This window comes from Mobula hypostoma, chromosome 3, assembly GCF_963921235.1.
Source record: "Mobula hypostoma chromosome 3, sMobHyp1.1, whole genome shotgun sequence".
NCBI lineage: Eukaryota > Metazoa > Chordata > Chondrichthyes > Myliobatiformes > Myliobatidae > Mobula > Mobula hypostoma.
Window position 1 is genome coordinate 52,928,009 of NC_086099.1, and position 14,131 is coordinate 52,942,139.

The window sequence follows — 14,131 nt, forward strand, 5'->3', positions numbered from 1 at the left end:
ATTTATCTTTACTTTCATAATGAAGTGTCTGTTTTGTTCTTCAGGAGATCCAAGATGAAAGCAGATCGATATTGCAAATGAAGTCAGGCTAGATATTCTCAATATATTCATATTTTTACTGGATATGTAACTTTCTTGTCTCCAAGACAACTTGTTTATTACAAAGTTTGTAGTACTGGCAGTGCTGTACAGTAATCAGTGACACACAAACTTGATATTTTTAAATGCCTTAAAGGGTAACCTTGAGTAATCTTCTTGTAAGAATAAATTCTAAAAATGGCTCTCAGCATTGTGATGGTTTAGTATGCTGCATTTTAAACAAATTATTACTTCATTATGGCATCTAAGGAAAAGAACATTGAAAGGGAAGCTAGAAACAGATATTGAAAAGCAAAGAAGTCATCAACCTGAAATACTAGCTCTTCTTCTCTCTCCAGATACTGCCTTTTCCAGCATTTTATGTTTTAAATGCAAAAACAGAATCCAGGTGGATTCCAGTTAATTAGGGCACATTGGGACCAGTACATTTTGGCCTAGTTAAGCGGTTGCCCAATTAGCCAGTTTCATGGAAATGGTTAAAAAGGAATTTAAAAAAAGACAATCTACCGTTTAACTGAGTAACAATTATGTATTTAAATGAAGTACAAAATAAATTAGAACACTAACAATACTGCTACAGTACTATAAAACTGTGTTAGTTCAAAAATTTATCAACAGAGGAATTCTCGCAGGGTATGACTGTAAAGGAGCAAAATCAGTGCAGACACCTAGTACAGATAATGGTCTCATACAGTCAATGCTTCTGACGATTGTATCCACCAAATCCTCATTTTCATTGTAACCTTCAAGATGATCAAATTCTTTGTAGTTCCGAACTTGAAGTAATGAATTTGTTTTAATTTCACTCCCGGCCATATCTGGCATCTCCAATCATGAATGCTTGAAACTGCAATGGGCAAAGCAGTTCTGAGTAGTCTCACCAAATATCAGTGACAAAAATCACTGCTTTTTCAACATGAACACAAGCAACTGACACTATTTAAAAACTGTTTGACAAAAGATTCCTATCCCACTTAAGTGGCATAGTGTCCCAAATAAACAAAGGGAATCAGAATCGGGTTTAATATCACAAACACTCGAAAATCTGCAGATGCTAGAAACACACACACGATGCTGGAGGAACTCAGGAGGCCAGGCAGCGTCCATGGAAAAGAGTAAACAATCAACATTTTGGGCCAAGACCCTTAATCATGAACCCTTCATCAAATAGTGCAAAAAGAGAAATAAAATAGTGACATTGTGTTCATAGGTTCATTGTCATTCAGAAATATATAGTGGAGGGCTGTCCTGAATCTGAGTGTGTATATAGGCTCCTGTATCACCTCCTTGATAGCAGCAGTGAGAATCAGGCATGTCCTGGATGAATGAAGCTCCTTAATTGTAGATGCTAACTTTTTGAGACATCACCTTTTAAAAGTGTCTTCAATGATGGAGTTGGCCAAGTTCACAACTTTCAGCGGTTTTTTCCAATCCTGTGCAGTTCTCCCTCCATACCAGACGGTGATGCAACCAGTTAGAATACCCTCCAGGGTACATCTGAGAAATTTACAAGTCTCCTCAAACCCCTAAGGAAATATAGCCACTGTCATGCCTTCTCTGTAATTGCAATTATATGTTGGGCCCAGGATAGATCTTCAAAGATGTTGATACCTAGGCATCTTATCTATTTTCTTGATTAGTTTTTGTTCTTTAAGAGTTGTCCCAAATAGATGGCTGCCCCGATAAACTGCATTTATAAAACTTCTGTGTTCTATTATTGGTTCTTTTAGTTATTCATTCGTAAACAATTGCCAGTGATGTAAACCTTAAATTTAGGATACAAAAATCATCAGATATTATGTACTTAGAAGTATTAAATACAGTAGATTCCAGTTAATTGGGTCATTGGTTAATCGGAGCAGCCATTTATTTGGGACAACTCTTAAAGAGCAAAGATTAATTCTAGAAAATAGCCAGGATTCCCTTTGTTTATTTGGGGTACTGTGTCCCTTATTGGGGCCGGAGACTGTTGCTGAACAGATTCTAACTAGCATCAGTCGCATGCACTTCTGTAGCCATTAGACACTTCACTGTGCTTAGAGCAATCAGTTTTTAAATAACATTAGATGTGGGTGTGTGTTCAAAAAGCAGTGATTTTTGTCACTGATAGTTGGTGAGAAATAAGCAGTAAGACAATTCGGAACTGTTTTGCTCACTGCAGTTCAAGCATTCAGACTTGGAGATGACAGAAACGACCGGGAGTGAAAATGAAAGGATTTGATTCTTTCAACAAATTAGGCACTATGAAGAATTTTAAGGTATTGACAATGATTTTGAACATTACCTTTGGTCCTCACCGGACACTCAGTTCTCACCTGTGGCTCCAAGTAACTGTCGGTATATAACTGCTGGTACACCCCTTTGAGAGGTGGGCTAAACCAGGTGAGGGTAACCAGCGGGTTTCATACCCCAGTGAGATAGCATGCAAAGTCAGCTCTGGCGGACTGTGTAGATGAGATCTACAATTCTTTTTTCAAAGCACATCGTGTTGGCAGTGCATAATGTTAGACGCCCGGCTCTGAGTGGCATCAGGAAGGGAACGAGCAAAAAAATTGATTGCCAGGAAAAACAAGTGTTGGGTTGAGGGAAAGAGAGTGGAGAAGGAGCAGGATAGGGATTCGGGATCAGAGGTAGGCAGCTGGGGAGAAATGGATTATTGTGAAGGGAGAAATAAAGGAAATGAGGAGATAGTGAGGGGACGGATGAATGAAAACCAAGACAGGGAATAAAAGAATAAGAAATGACAGTGGAGAGAGCTCTGAAAGTGAGGAAGATAAACAAGTTCAGAGAGAAGGTGTTGTCATAATTAGGTTTAATGAGAAGGCTCAAGGAAACATGAAGAAAATTAACCCGTTTGTGCTAACAACAACTCTGGCAAATAAGATAGGGAAATAGTATTTGCAAAAGTCCTTAATGATGGCAACCTATTGGTAAGATGTGCAAATGAGGAACATCTTGAGAAAGCACTCAAGCTAAAAGAGATAAGAAAATGCAAGGTGAAATACACAGGGAGGGTGGGAGCACGAAATGGCGGTGGATGTAAAGGAGTGATCATGGGGGTACCAATGAGTATAAATATGGAGGAGTTAAAGGGGAATATCAAAGGAGGAAAAGTAATGAATGTTCAAAGACTGAAAACAACAAAGGAGGGAGTGAAAAAAGAAAGTGAATCAGTATTGATTGAATTTGAAGAAGAAAGAGTGCCAAAAGAGGCGTTCCTGGGTTTCATGAGTTAAGTTAGCATCTGACCAGAAATACAAAGAATAGTGTTATTAAGAATAGTGGGGGTGATCATGAATATGGAAAGTGCGGAACAGGAGTGCAACCAAAATGCTGCAATTGTGGAGGAGCTCATACTGTGGCATATAGTGGGTGTGAGGTTATGAGACAGGAGAATAAAATTCAAGAAATAAGAATCACTTATGCAGAAGCTGTAAGAATGTCAAGAGAACAGAATAATGCTCCTATTGAACAGGGAGCAATAGGGATGCGAGAGATGCAACAAAGAACAAATGACAAGATTTATGTAGACAAAACGGCTCTAGTAACATTCATTGCAGGAGTGATTAATAGTAAGGCTGAGGTAAAGTCAAAAAGTGACAAAATACAGCTGGTGGTCAAAGCAGCAGTGAACCATTTAGGGTTAGTAGGACTGACATGGGAAGAAGTGAGGGAGAACATCACTAATCAGTCAAGCCAGGAAGTGTCATGGGTTGGTTAATACTCATTATGGTGATTCTTTTGCAATGGAATGCAAGGAGCTTACTGGCCGATAGCCAGGAATTCAAGCACTTTATTAAAGAAATGTTTGTAAAACCAGATGTAGTGTGTATTCAGGGAACTTGGTTGAAACCAACTTTAGACTTTGTGGTATATGGATATACAATGATGAGGAAAGATAGAAATCTAGGGGGAGGAGGGGGTTGTACTATGTTAATCAAGCAAGGTAGGTTACTGGAAAAAGGAGATGATCAGGAATACATAGTGGTGGAAGTGTGGGAGAGAGGAGAGAAAATGTTTATAATTAACTACTACAATCCATGTAAAAGGTTGGATTTGGACAGCCTATTAAGGATACAAGGACAAAACAGACAAAGTAGTGTGGTGTGCAGATTTCAATGCGCTCAGCACAATATGGGGGGATCCGATTACAGATGCAAATGGAAAGGTAATTGAAGATTTCATGGAGGAAAGGGATTTGGGGTGTATGAATGATGGTAGAGGAACAAGGATAAACATAACAGGAACTGAGTCAGTATTGGATATTACCTTGACTGGAGTTAGTAACTGGGGAGTTTGGACTGCTTCAGCAGTAGGGGCAGTGATCACTACCCAGTTTTATGTTCAGTGGGTGAAAGAGTTGAAGTAAGACCAGGTGATGGAATCCCGAAGTGGGTGTTTGGAAAAGCAGATTGGGGTAAGTTCCAGAAGTTGAGTGAAGAAGCATTGACAAGGATTGATATTTCTGGAAATATAGATGAATTAAACAGTCAGATGATTTCAATTATTATGGCAGCAGAAGGATCTATACCCAGAAGTAAAAATAGGATGAATAGGAAACGTACCATGGTGGACAGAGGAATGTTGTCAGGCTGTAAAAAACAGAAATAGAGCATTCAGGCTAGTTAAAAGAACCCATAATATGCAGCATTTGGTTCAATATAAGAAGGCACAGGCAGTGGTGAGAAGAACTATACATAAAGCTAAAAGAGCAAGTAGGAGGAGTTTTTGCAACAAAATAGGCAGAACAACACCTGTGGGAGAGGTATGAGGAATGATTAAGAAGATGGGAGGAGAGAGAAGGGAATGGGAATATCCAGTAATGATATCTGAGGCGGAAACAGCAGTCTCCAGTGGGGATAAGGCTGAGATCATGGCCAAGTCGTTCGTACAGATACACTTCAGAAAATTTGTCTGAAGAAGGGAGAAGGAGAAGGGAAAGAGCGATGAGTCAACACTGAGGTGTGTTAAACAGGATGGGAGAAATTGATGATATAATTGATGATCCATTTATGTTGGCAGAAATAAATAGTGAGAGCAATAAAGAGATCGAGACCAACTTCCCCAGGGAAAGATCTGGTATGCTCTGTGATGCTAAAAAAAATCTAGGAGAAGGAGCGCTCTTGAAGTTGCTACATTTTTATAACAGAGTGTGGGAGGAGGAAAGATTACCAAGTGCATGGAAAGAAGCAGTAGTAATTCCAATAAGGAAACCTGGCAAGGATCCTTCAAAACCCACTAGCTACAGACCAATAGCATTAACATCAATTATATGCAAGATAATGGAAAGGATGATAACAGAAAGGTTATTGTATGAGCTTGAGAAGAGGGGAATGCTGGCAAGTTATCAGAGTGGTTTTAGGAAGGGAAGGAATTCCATGGACTCAGTGATAAGGTTAGAGACTGAAATAAGAAAGGCCCAGGCAAATAAAGTCAGTAGTTGCAGTGTTTTTTGACATAGAAAAAGCCTATGAGAGTGTGCAGTGGGGCTTTTAAAACACCAGTATCAGCCCTACAGGTAGATGTGGAAGTAATGTCTTTGGAACTAAGGATGCAATTGATGGCAAACTACTGGGCTAGTTTGCAGGGGCACAATGATTCTCACCCTGCAAAAGAGTGCTGGGAAAATGGGAGGTTTCAGAGGGATAACTTTAGTGGGGTAGGGAATAATATTGCGAAAGAATGTGGAATGTTTGATCTGAGGATAAGTCCTTCAGTAGTTTATCCAGTTGTAGCTCCATGGAAGATTGTATAGCCTGACATAGACTGGCATTTGTTAGAGGTAAAAAGGAAAAGAAAATATAAAACTGATTTGGTAAGCGCATTTAACTGTCATGTGTTGGAAAAGTATAGTGATTATACTCAGATTTATACGGATGGTGCTAAGGAACCTGAAACAGGAGGGACAGGGTTTGGGGTGGCTATACCAGCAAAAGAAATTGGAATCAGCAGAAGAACATCTGATAAGTTAGGGGTGTATACAGTGGAGATGCTGGCAGTATTGGTTGCATTGCGATGGATGAGAAAGCTGGACAAGTCGAAGTGTTGATATGTTCAGATTCATCCTCAGTTCTAGCAAGTTTATGGTCTTTTCACTCAACAGTCAGCAAGACGTACTTTATGAAGTCCTTCAGTCAGTCACAAGAATTGCAAATCAGGGAGGTCAGGTAAAATTTCTATGGGTTCCAGCACATGTAGGGGTGAAAGGGAATGAGAGGGTGGATGAGTTGGCAAAGAGGGCATTAAGGTAATTTTTTTTTACACTGCTTAGGGAAAAAAGGCTAGACTGCACAGGGGTGTGATGTAGAGTGCCAAAAGTTTTTTAAAAAAAGACCACTATGTACAGTGGGCAGCGGAGTGAGAGGGAGCAGAGTGGGACGGCTTTGGCTCAACAGGCTTCGGCGTGAACTGGCAGAGGCGAGGATAGGTTCCGGTAAGTTTTGTTTGTTTAGAGTAGAGAGAATGCCAGGCAGGATGTTGGAATGCTCCTCTTGCAGGATGTGGGAAATCAGGGAGACCTCCGGTGTTCCTGACAATGACACCTGCAAGAAGTGCATCCAGCTGCAACTCCTAACAAACTGCGTTAGGGAACTGGAGCAGGAGCTGAATGACCTGCAAATCATTCGAGAGAATGAGGAGTTTATAGATAGTAGCTTCAGGGAGGTAGTTACGCCAAAGGAGCAATGCACAGGTAATTGGGTTACCATCAGGCAAGGGAAGGGGAAAGGGCAGGCAGAGCAGGGTTCCCCTGTGGCCATTCCCCTCAACAAGTATACCAACTTGGATACTGTTGGGGGGGGGGGTGACTTACCTGGGACAAGCTGCGGCAGCTGGATCTCTGGCACTGAGTCTGGTTCTGCAGTGCAGAAGGGAGGGTGGAAGAAGAGGAGAGCGGTAGTGATAGGGGACTCAATAGGTAGAGGTACAGACAGGAGGTTCTGTGGTCGTGACAGAAACTCCTGGTTGGTTTGTTGCCTCCCGGGTGCCCCAGGGTCAGGGATGTCTCTGATCGCGTGCACAGCATTCTGAAGTGGGAGGGTGATCAGCCAGATGTCATGGTACACATCAGTACCAGTGACGTAGGAAGAAAGAGTGAGGAGGTCCTGAAGAGTGAGTAGAGAGCTTAGTAGGAAGTTAAAAACAGGACCTCGTGGGTGGTAATCTCAGGATTGCTACCTGTGCCACATGCCAGTGATGGTAAGAATAGGATGCTCTGGCAGATGACTGAGGAACTGCTGTAGGGGGCAGGGTTTCAGATTTCAGGATCATTGGGACCTCTTCTGGGGCAGGTGGGACCTGTACAAGAGAGACGGGTTACACCTGAACTACAAGGGGACCAATATCCTTGCAGGGAGGTTTGTTAGTGCTATTGGGGAGGGTTTAAACTAGATTTGCAGGGGAATGGGAACCAGAGTGCCAGAGCAGATAGTGGAGCAGGGGTGAAAATAAATTATGTTAAAAGTTCATGCAAAGTCACAAATAGGAGGGTTGTGTGTGGTGGTAATAATCTTCTGAGATGTGTCTATCTCAATGCAAGGAGCATTGTGGGGAAGGCAGACGAGCTGAGGGCGTGGATTGACACATGGAATTACAACATTATAGCCATTAGTGAAACTCGGCTACAGGAGGGGCAGGACTGGCAGCTTAATGTTCCAGGGTTCCGATGTTTCAGACGTGATAGAGGCAGAGGAATGAAGGGTGGGGGGGGGGGGTGGCATTGCTAGTCAGGGAAAATGTTACAGCAGTGCTCAGGCAGGACAGATTCGAGGGCTTGTCTGCCAAGGCCATATGGGTGGAGCTGAGAAACAGGAAAGGTATGACCACATTAATGGGATTGTATTATAGACCACCAAATTGTCAGCGAGAATTGGGGGAGCAAATCTGCCGAGAAATAGCAGATAACTGCAGGAAACATAAATTTGTGATAGTAAGAGATTTTAATTTTCCACATATTGATTGGGACTCCCATACTGTTAAAGGTCTAGACAGGTTAGAGTTTGTAAAATGAGTTCAGGAAACTTTTCTAATTCAATATATAGAGGTACCAACTAGAGAGGATGCAATATTAGATCTCCTATTAGGAAACGAGTTAGGACAGGTGACAAAAGTGTGTGTAGGGGAACACTTTGGTTCCAGTGATCATAACACCATTAGTTTCAACTTGATCATGGATAAAGATAGATCTGGTCCTCGGGTTGAGGTTCTAATCTGGAAAAAGGCCAAATTTGAAGAAATGAGAAAGGATTTGAAAGGCATGGATTGGGACAGGTTGTTCTCTGGCAAGGATGTGATTGGTAAGTGGGAGGCCTTTAAAGGAGAAATTTTGAGAATGCAGAGTTTGTATGTTCCTGTCAGGATTAAAAGCAAAGTGAATAAGAATAACGAACCTTGGTTCTCAAGGGATTTTGGAACTCTGATAAAGAAGAAGAGAGAGATGTATGACATGTAAAGGAAACGGAGCAAATAAGGTGCTTGAGGAGTATAAAAAGTGCAAAAAAAAATTTAAAGAAATCAGGAGGGCTAAAAGAAGTCATGAGGTTGCTTTGACAGTCAAGGTGAAGGATAATCCAAAGAGCTTCTACAGATATATTAAGAGCAAAAGGATAGTAAAGGATAAAATTGGTCCTCTTGAAGATCAGAGTGGTTGGCTATGTATGGAACCAAAAGAAATGGGGGAGATCTTAAATGGGTTTTTGCATCTGTATTTACTAAGGAAATTGGCATGGAGTCAATGGAAATAAGGCAAACAAGTAGTAAGGTCATGGAACCTATACAGATTGAAGAGGAGGAGTTGCTTGCTATCTTGAGGCAAATCAGAGTAGATGAATCCCCAGGACCTGACAGGGTATTCCCTCAGACCTTGGAGGAGACTAGCATTGAAATTGCAGGGGCCCTAGCAGATATATTTAAAATGTCAGTATCTGCAGGTGAGGATTGGAGGATAGCTCATGTTGTTCCGTTGTTTAAAAAAGGCTCTAAAAGTAATCCGGGAAATTATAGGCTGGTAAGTTTGACATCCGTAGTAGGTAAATTATTGGAAGGCGTACTAAGAGATAGGATCTACAAGTATTTGGATAGATAGGGACGTATTAGGGATAGTCAACATGGCTTTGTGCGTGGTAGGTCATGTTTAACAAATCTATTAGAGTTTTTCGAGGAGGTTACCAGGAAAGTGGATGAAGGGAAGGCAGTGGATGTTGTCTACATGGACTTCAGTAAGGCCTTTGACAAGGTCCCGCATGGGAGGTTAGTTAGGAAGATTCAGTCGCTAGGTATGCATGGAGAGGTAGTAAATTAGATTAGACATTGGCTCAATGGAAGAAGCCAGAGAGTGGTAGTGGAGGTTTGCTTCCCTGAGTGGAGGCCTGTGACTAGTTGTGTGCCACAGGGATCAGTGCTAGGTCCATTGTTATTTGTCATCTACATCAATGATCTGGATGATAATGTGGTAAATTAGATCAGCAAATTTGCTGATGATACAAAGATTGGAGGTGTAGTGGACAGTGAGGAAGGTTTTCAAAGCTTGCAGAGGGATTTGGACCAGCTGGAAAAATGGTCTGAAAAATGGCAGGTGGAGTTTAATACAGACAAGTGTGAGGTATTGCACTTTGGAAGGACAAACCAAGGTAGAACATACAAGTTAAGTGGTAGGGCACTGAGGAGTGCAGTAGAACAGAGGAATCTGGGAATACAGATACAAAATTCCCTAAAAGTGGCGTCACAGGTAGATAGACTCATAAAGAGAGCTTTTGGTACATTGGCCTTTATAAATCAAAGTATTGAGTGTAAGAGTTGGAATGTTATGATGAGGTTGTATAAGGCATTGGTGAGGCCGAATTTGGAGTATTGTGTTCAGTTTTGGTCACCATATTACAGGAAGGATATTAATAAGGTTGAAAGAGCGCAGAGAAGGTTTACAAGGATGTCGCCGGGACTTGAGAAACTCAGTTACAGAGAAAGGTTAAATAGGTTAGGATTTTATTCCCCGGAGCAAAGAAGAATGAGGGGAGACTTGACAGCGGTATATAAAATTATGATGGGTATAGATAGAGTGAATGCAAACAGGCTTTTTCCACTGAGGCTAGGGGAGAGAAAAAACAGAGGACATGGGTTAAGGGTGAAGGGGGAAAAGTTTAAAGGGAACATTAGGGGGGGCTTCTTCACACAGAGAGTGGTGGGAGTGTGGAATGAGCTGCCAGATGAGGCGGTAAATGCAGGCTCACTTTTAACATTTAAGAAAAACTTGGACAGATACATGGATGAGAGGTGTATGGAGGGATATGGTCCAGGTGCAAGTCAGTGGGACTAGGCAGGAAAATGGTTCGGCACAGCCAAGATGGGCCAAAAGGCCTGTTTCTGTGCTGTAATGTTCTATGGTTCTAGGGTTCTAAAGAAAGAAAATATAGAAATGTGCATTGGTATCAGTAAAGCAGAGGTTAAGTGTGTAATCTGGAAAAAAATCAACCAAATGTGGCAAGAAAGATGGGACAGGGAGGGGAAAGGGAGGCATTTATATCAAATACAAGAGATTATTACAGGTACTAGGGTAGGTAGTGGATACAGAAAAGAGGAAACTGTGTGGACTATGTTAAGGCTGGGATACTGTGCATTAAACAAAACATTGAAAATGATAGGGAAACACCAGACAGGATTGTGTGAGGAATGTCAGGAAGAGGAGTCAGTAGAACATATAGTTCTGAGTTGCAGGAAGTATGGGATACAGAGAGAGATGACAAGAATTAATCAAGCGAATTGGGGGTGCAGGAATTCACATTAAAAGGGTTGCTGGGCATGGGGGAGAGAGCACAGGTCAGGGTATTTTTAGCTCTCTTAAGGGATACAGGGTTTTTTTTATAGGATGTGATGAATAAGCAGGAATAGGGTACTAGGATGGCCAAAGATGGGAGGATAAAGTGTAGGTTAGGGTGTGTGTGAGATTGGGTGAAGGGATTTAGAATGTAAGTCTATTGCACACTCCGGAGCAGAAGGTGGCGGTAATGCACCTTTAAGCTGGGTGCCAACCACCATAGAACAAGACGGAAGAAGAAGAAGAAGAATCATCATCATCATCATCTACAATGAGATCCACAGGCCAGGAAGGTGGTTCTACAACGCTATGTGAAAATCAAAGGGCATGACAAAGCACAGAAGTCATAGTCATCCACTTCAACAAGTTAGACACAACCCCAGTTGTGACTCACCTCATTGGATCCAGACTTCCGAGGCAGAGTGAATGGAACTGCCCCAGTGCAGCGGCTTTTCCACTCCAAAACCACTTCGTACAGGTTTTCTGTCATCGCCAGATATAACAGGCAACCACCAGTAGTATTGGTGCTGTTCTAATTTGTTCTGCATTTCATTTAAATCCATAATTTGTTACTCAGTTAATGGTAGTTCGTCTTTTTTATACGTTTTAACCATTTCTATGAAACTTTGGCTAATTGGAGCAGCCACTTAATTGGGCCAAGATGTACTGATCCCGATGTATCACAATTAATTAGAATCCACTTCATATAAAATTAAAATGTGTAGAACATTATTAAGTTTATGCTGTTCTAACTGTTAGATTTAAGCTGCCAAAGTACAGTACTCGTATATATAAGCTAAGGTGCCTAAGACTTCTGCACAGTACTGTACAATTGTTTTGTATTGGACTGTACCACTGCTCCAAAAAAACCAAAATTTCATGACATATATGAGTGATGATAAACCTGATTCTGATACGGGTCTCTATTGTGGACTGAGAGTAGGAAAGGAGCACTGAGAGGAGAATCATGGTTGGTAAAAGGGGAAGGGAGAGGGGAGGGAACAGGAAGCAGCAGAGAGGCATTCTGTAACGATCAATAAACCCATTGTTCGGTATTGGTATTGTGTCTTAAGATAAATGAGAAATAGAGAGTTGTCATGAGGCCTAATGCAAGTTTAAATATTAAAAATCACATACATCAGTTGGATTAAATCACTGGACTAATGATCTCAAGATAAGAATTCAAATCCTATTGTAGCTTCTGAGAAATGTTAATTTTTTGTCAATTATGTTTATTAAAATCTGATTTTAAGTAGTTATTCGTCTGAATACCTGTCATTGATCAAGACACACAATTTGGAAACAGGAATTTCACTCCTTGCGACTGCCTGTAAGCAAACAAATCTCAAGGTTGTATAATTTATACATTCTTTGATAATAAATGCACTTTGAAACTAAACTCACCAGTAGCCAAAGACTAGGGTCTAAATTGGGGGAACTGTCCCAGACTAGTTAAACTAGCTGAACATCAACTTTATTTAGAATAATACATTTTAGCTGACTTTGAGAACATCCCAACTCGCCATAGTAGTATTAGTGAGGAGAGTCAATACCATTATGTTTGGCTTGTGAAGCCTCATGGTATCAATTCAAACACAAAATAAAACAGAAATGTCCTTGATTACTACATATTGTCCACGCTCAGCTGATGAAGCAATACTCCAAAATGTTGTACAAAACTTGGAAGTACACGAAATACCTGACTGAGATGTTTCAATACCTCTTAACAAGGCTGGCCCAGTAACATCCCTGCTTACAAAGTAGACCAAGCTCTGAAAGATGAAGGTGCCACACCCAGTTTGTGACAAATAATTGCTCAGCAAAAGAGATAGATTTGCTTGCCCTTGTTGACACTGATCTGCCTATTGTGTGTGCACCGATCTATAAGGTATTAATAGGAATGATCACAACACAGTCATTATAGAAATAAAGTTCAGTGTTCATCTTGAGCAGACATTCCATTGAATAGTGTGATTTGATTTTGATCGGACTGGGAAAACTCAAAAAGCATCAGTGAAGCACACGTGGATTATTTAAAGCAGAAGCATTGTAATCCACCACAGTCTAATTTTAAAGTCTCGCACATCTCACCATCAAGCTAGACAAACAGCTCCGGTTCAGTGGAATGCAAAGGCATGCTAGGAACAGCGCCAGACCTTCTTAGCATTGATGGACCAATATGGTTAAAATATAAGACTATATGTATGCTTAAAAGATGCAATAGACAGCTAATTGTAACAGCTGATATAAATAATTGGTACATCTGGTTGTAGATAAAAACAACCAGCTAGTCCTAAGCCTATTGCCAGCCTTGCTAATGGCAGAGCCAATATTTGAAAGCCAAAGAATAGACCCAAGCATATACCACTATATGTAGCCAATGTAACTGCATTTACAAAGAAAGCGTGGTTGCGTCTCTTACTTCCTTAGGAGCTTACAGAGATTCAGCATGACATCGAAAACTTTGACAGTCTTCTACAAACTTCTACGAGATCAAGTCAAGTCACTTTTTATTGTCATTTGGACCATAACTGCTGGTACAGTACACAGTAAAAACGAGACAATGTTTTTCAGGACCACGGTGCTACATAAAACAATACAAAAACTACACTGAACTACGTAAAATAACATAAAAACCACACCAGACTACAGACCCACCCAGGACTGCATAAAGTGCACAAACAGTACAGGCATTAAAATAAATAATAAATAGGACAATAGGCACAGTAAAGGGCAGGGGGTTGGTGTCAGTCCAGGCTCTGGGTATTGAGGAGTCTGATGGCTTGGGGGAAGAAACTGTTACATCGTCTGGTTGTGAGAGCCCGAATGCTTCGGTGCCTATTGACTAGCTGCTTTCACAGCCCAGTATGGATACACCAATGCCCTTGAATGGAAAATCCCACAAAGAGTAGTAGGTATGGCCCAGTCCATCACATCTAAAGGCTTGCCACCATTGAACACATATACACAAAGCATCCCAGGAAAATAGCATCCATCATTAGAGACCTCCACCACCCAGGACATGCTCTCCTCACTTTTCTGCCATCAGTAAGAAGGTACAGGAGACTTGCCTCATACCACCAGGTTCGGGAACAGTTACTACACCTCAACCATCAGGGTCTTGTACCAAATGGAATAACTTCACTTGCCCCATCATTAAAGTGTTCCCAATACCCATGGACTCGCTTTCAAGGAATCTTCATCTCATGTTCTCCATACTTATTG

The 14,131-nt window shown here is 41.2% G+C and overlaps 1 protein-coding gene across 1 annotated transcript in view; it reads left to right on the plus strand.

The window, feature by feature from the left end:
- The window catches only part of frg1 (FSHD region gene 1), a 37,470-nt gene extending 25,348 nt beyond the window's left edge, over nucleotides 1-12,122 (plus strand). The window contains exon 9 of the mRNA XM_063043027.1: nucleotides 45-12,122. Within this exon, the coding sequence (XP_062899097.1) occupies nucleotides 45-81 (37 nt within the window). The 3' untranslated portion in view covers nucleotides 82-12,122. The remainder of the gene's footprint in view (nucleotides 1-44) is intronic.
- Nucleotides 12,123-14,131: the final 2,009 nt, after the last annotated feature.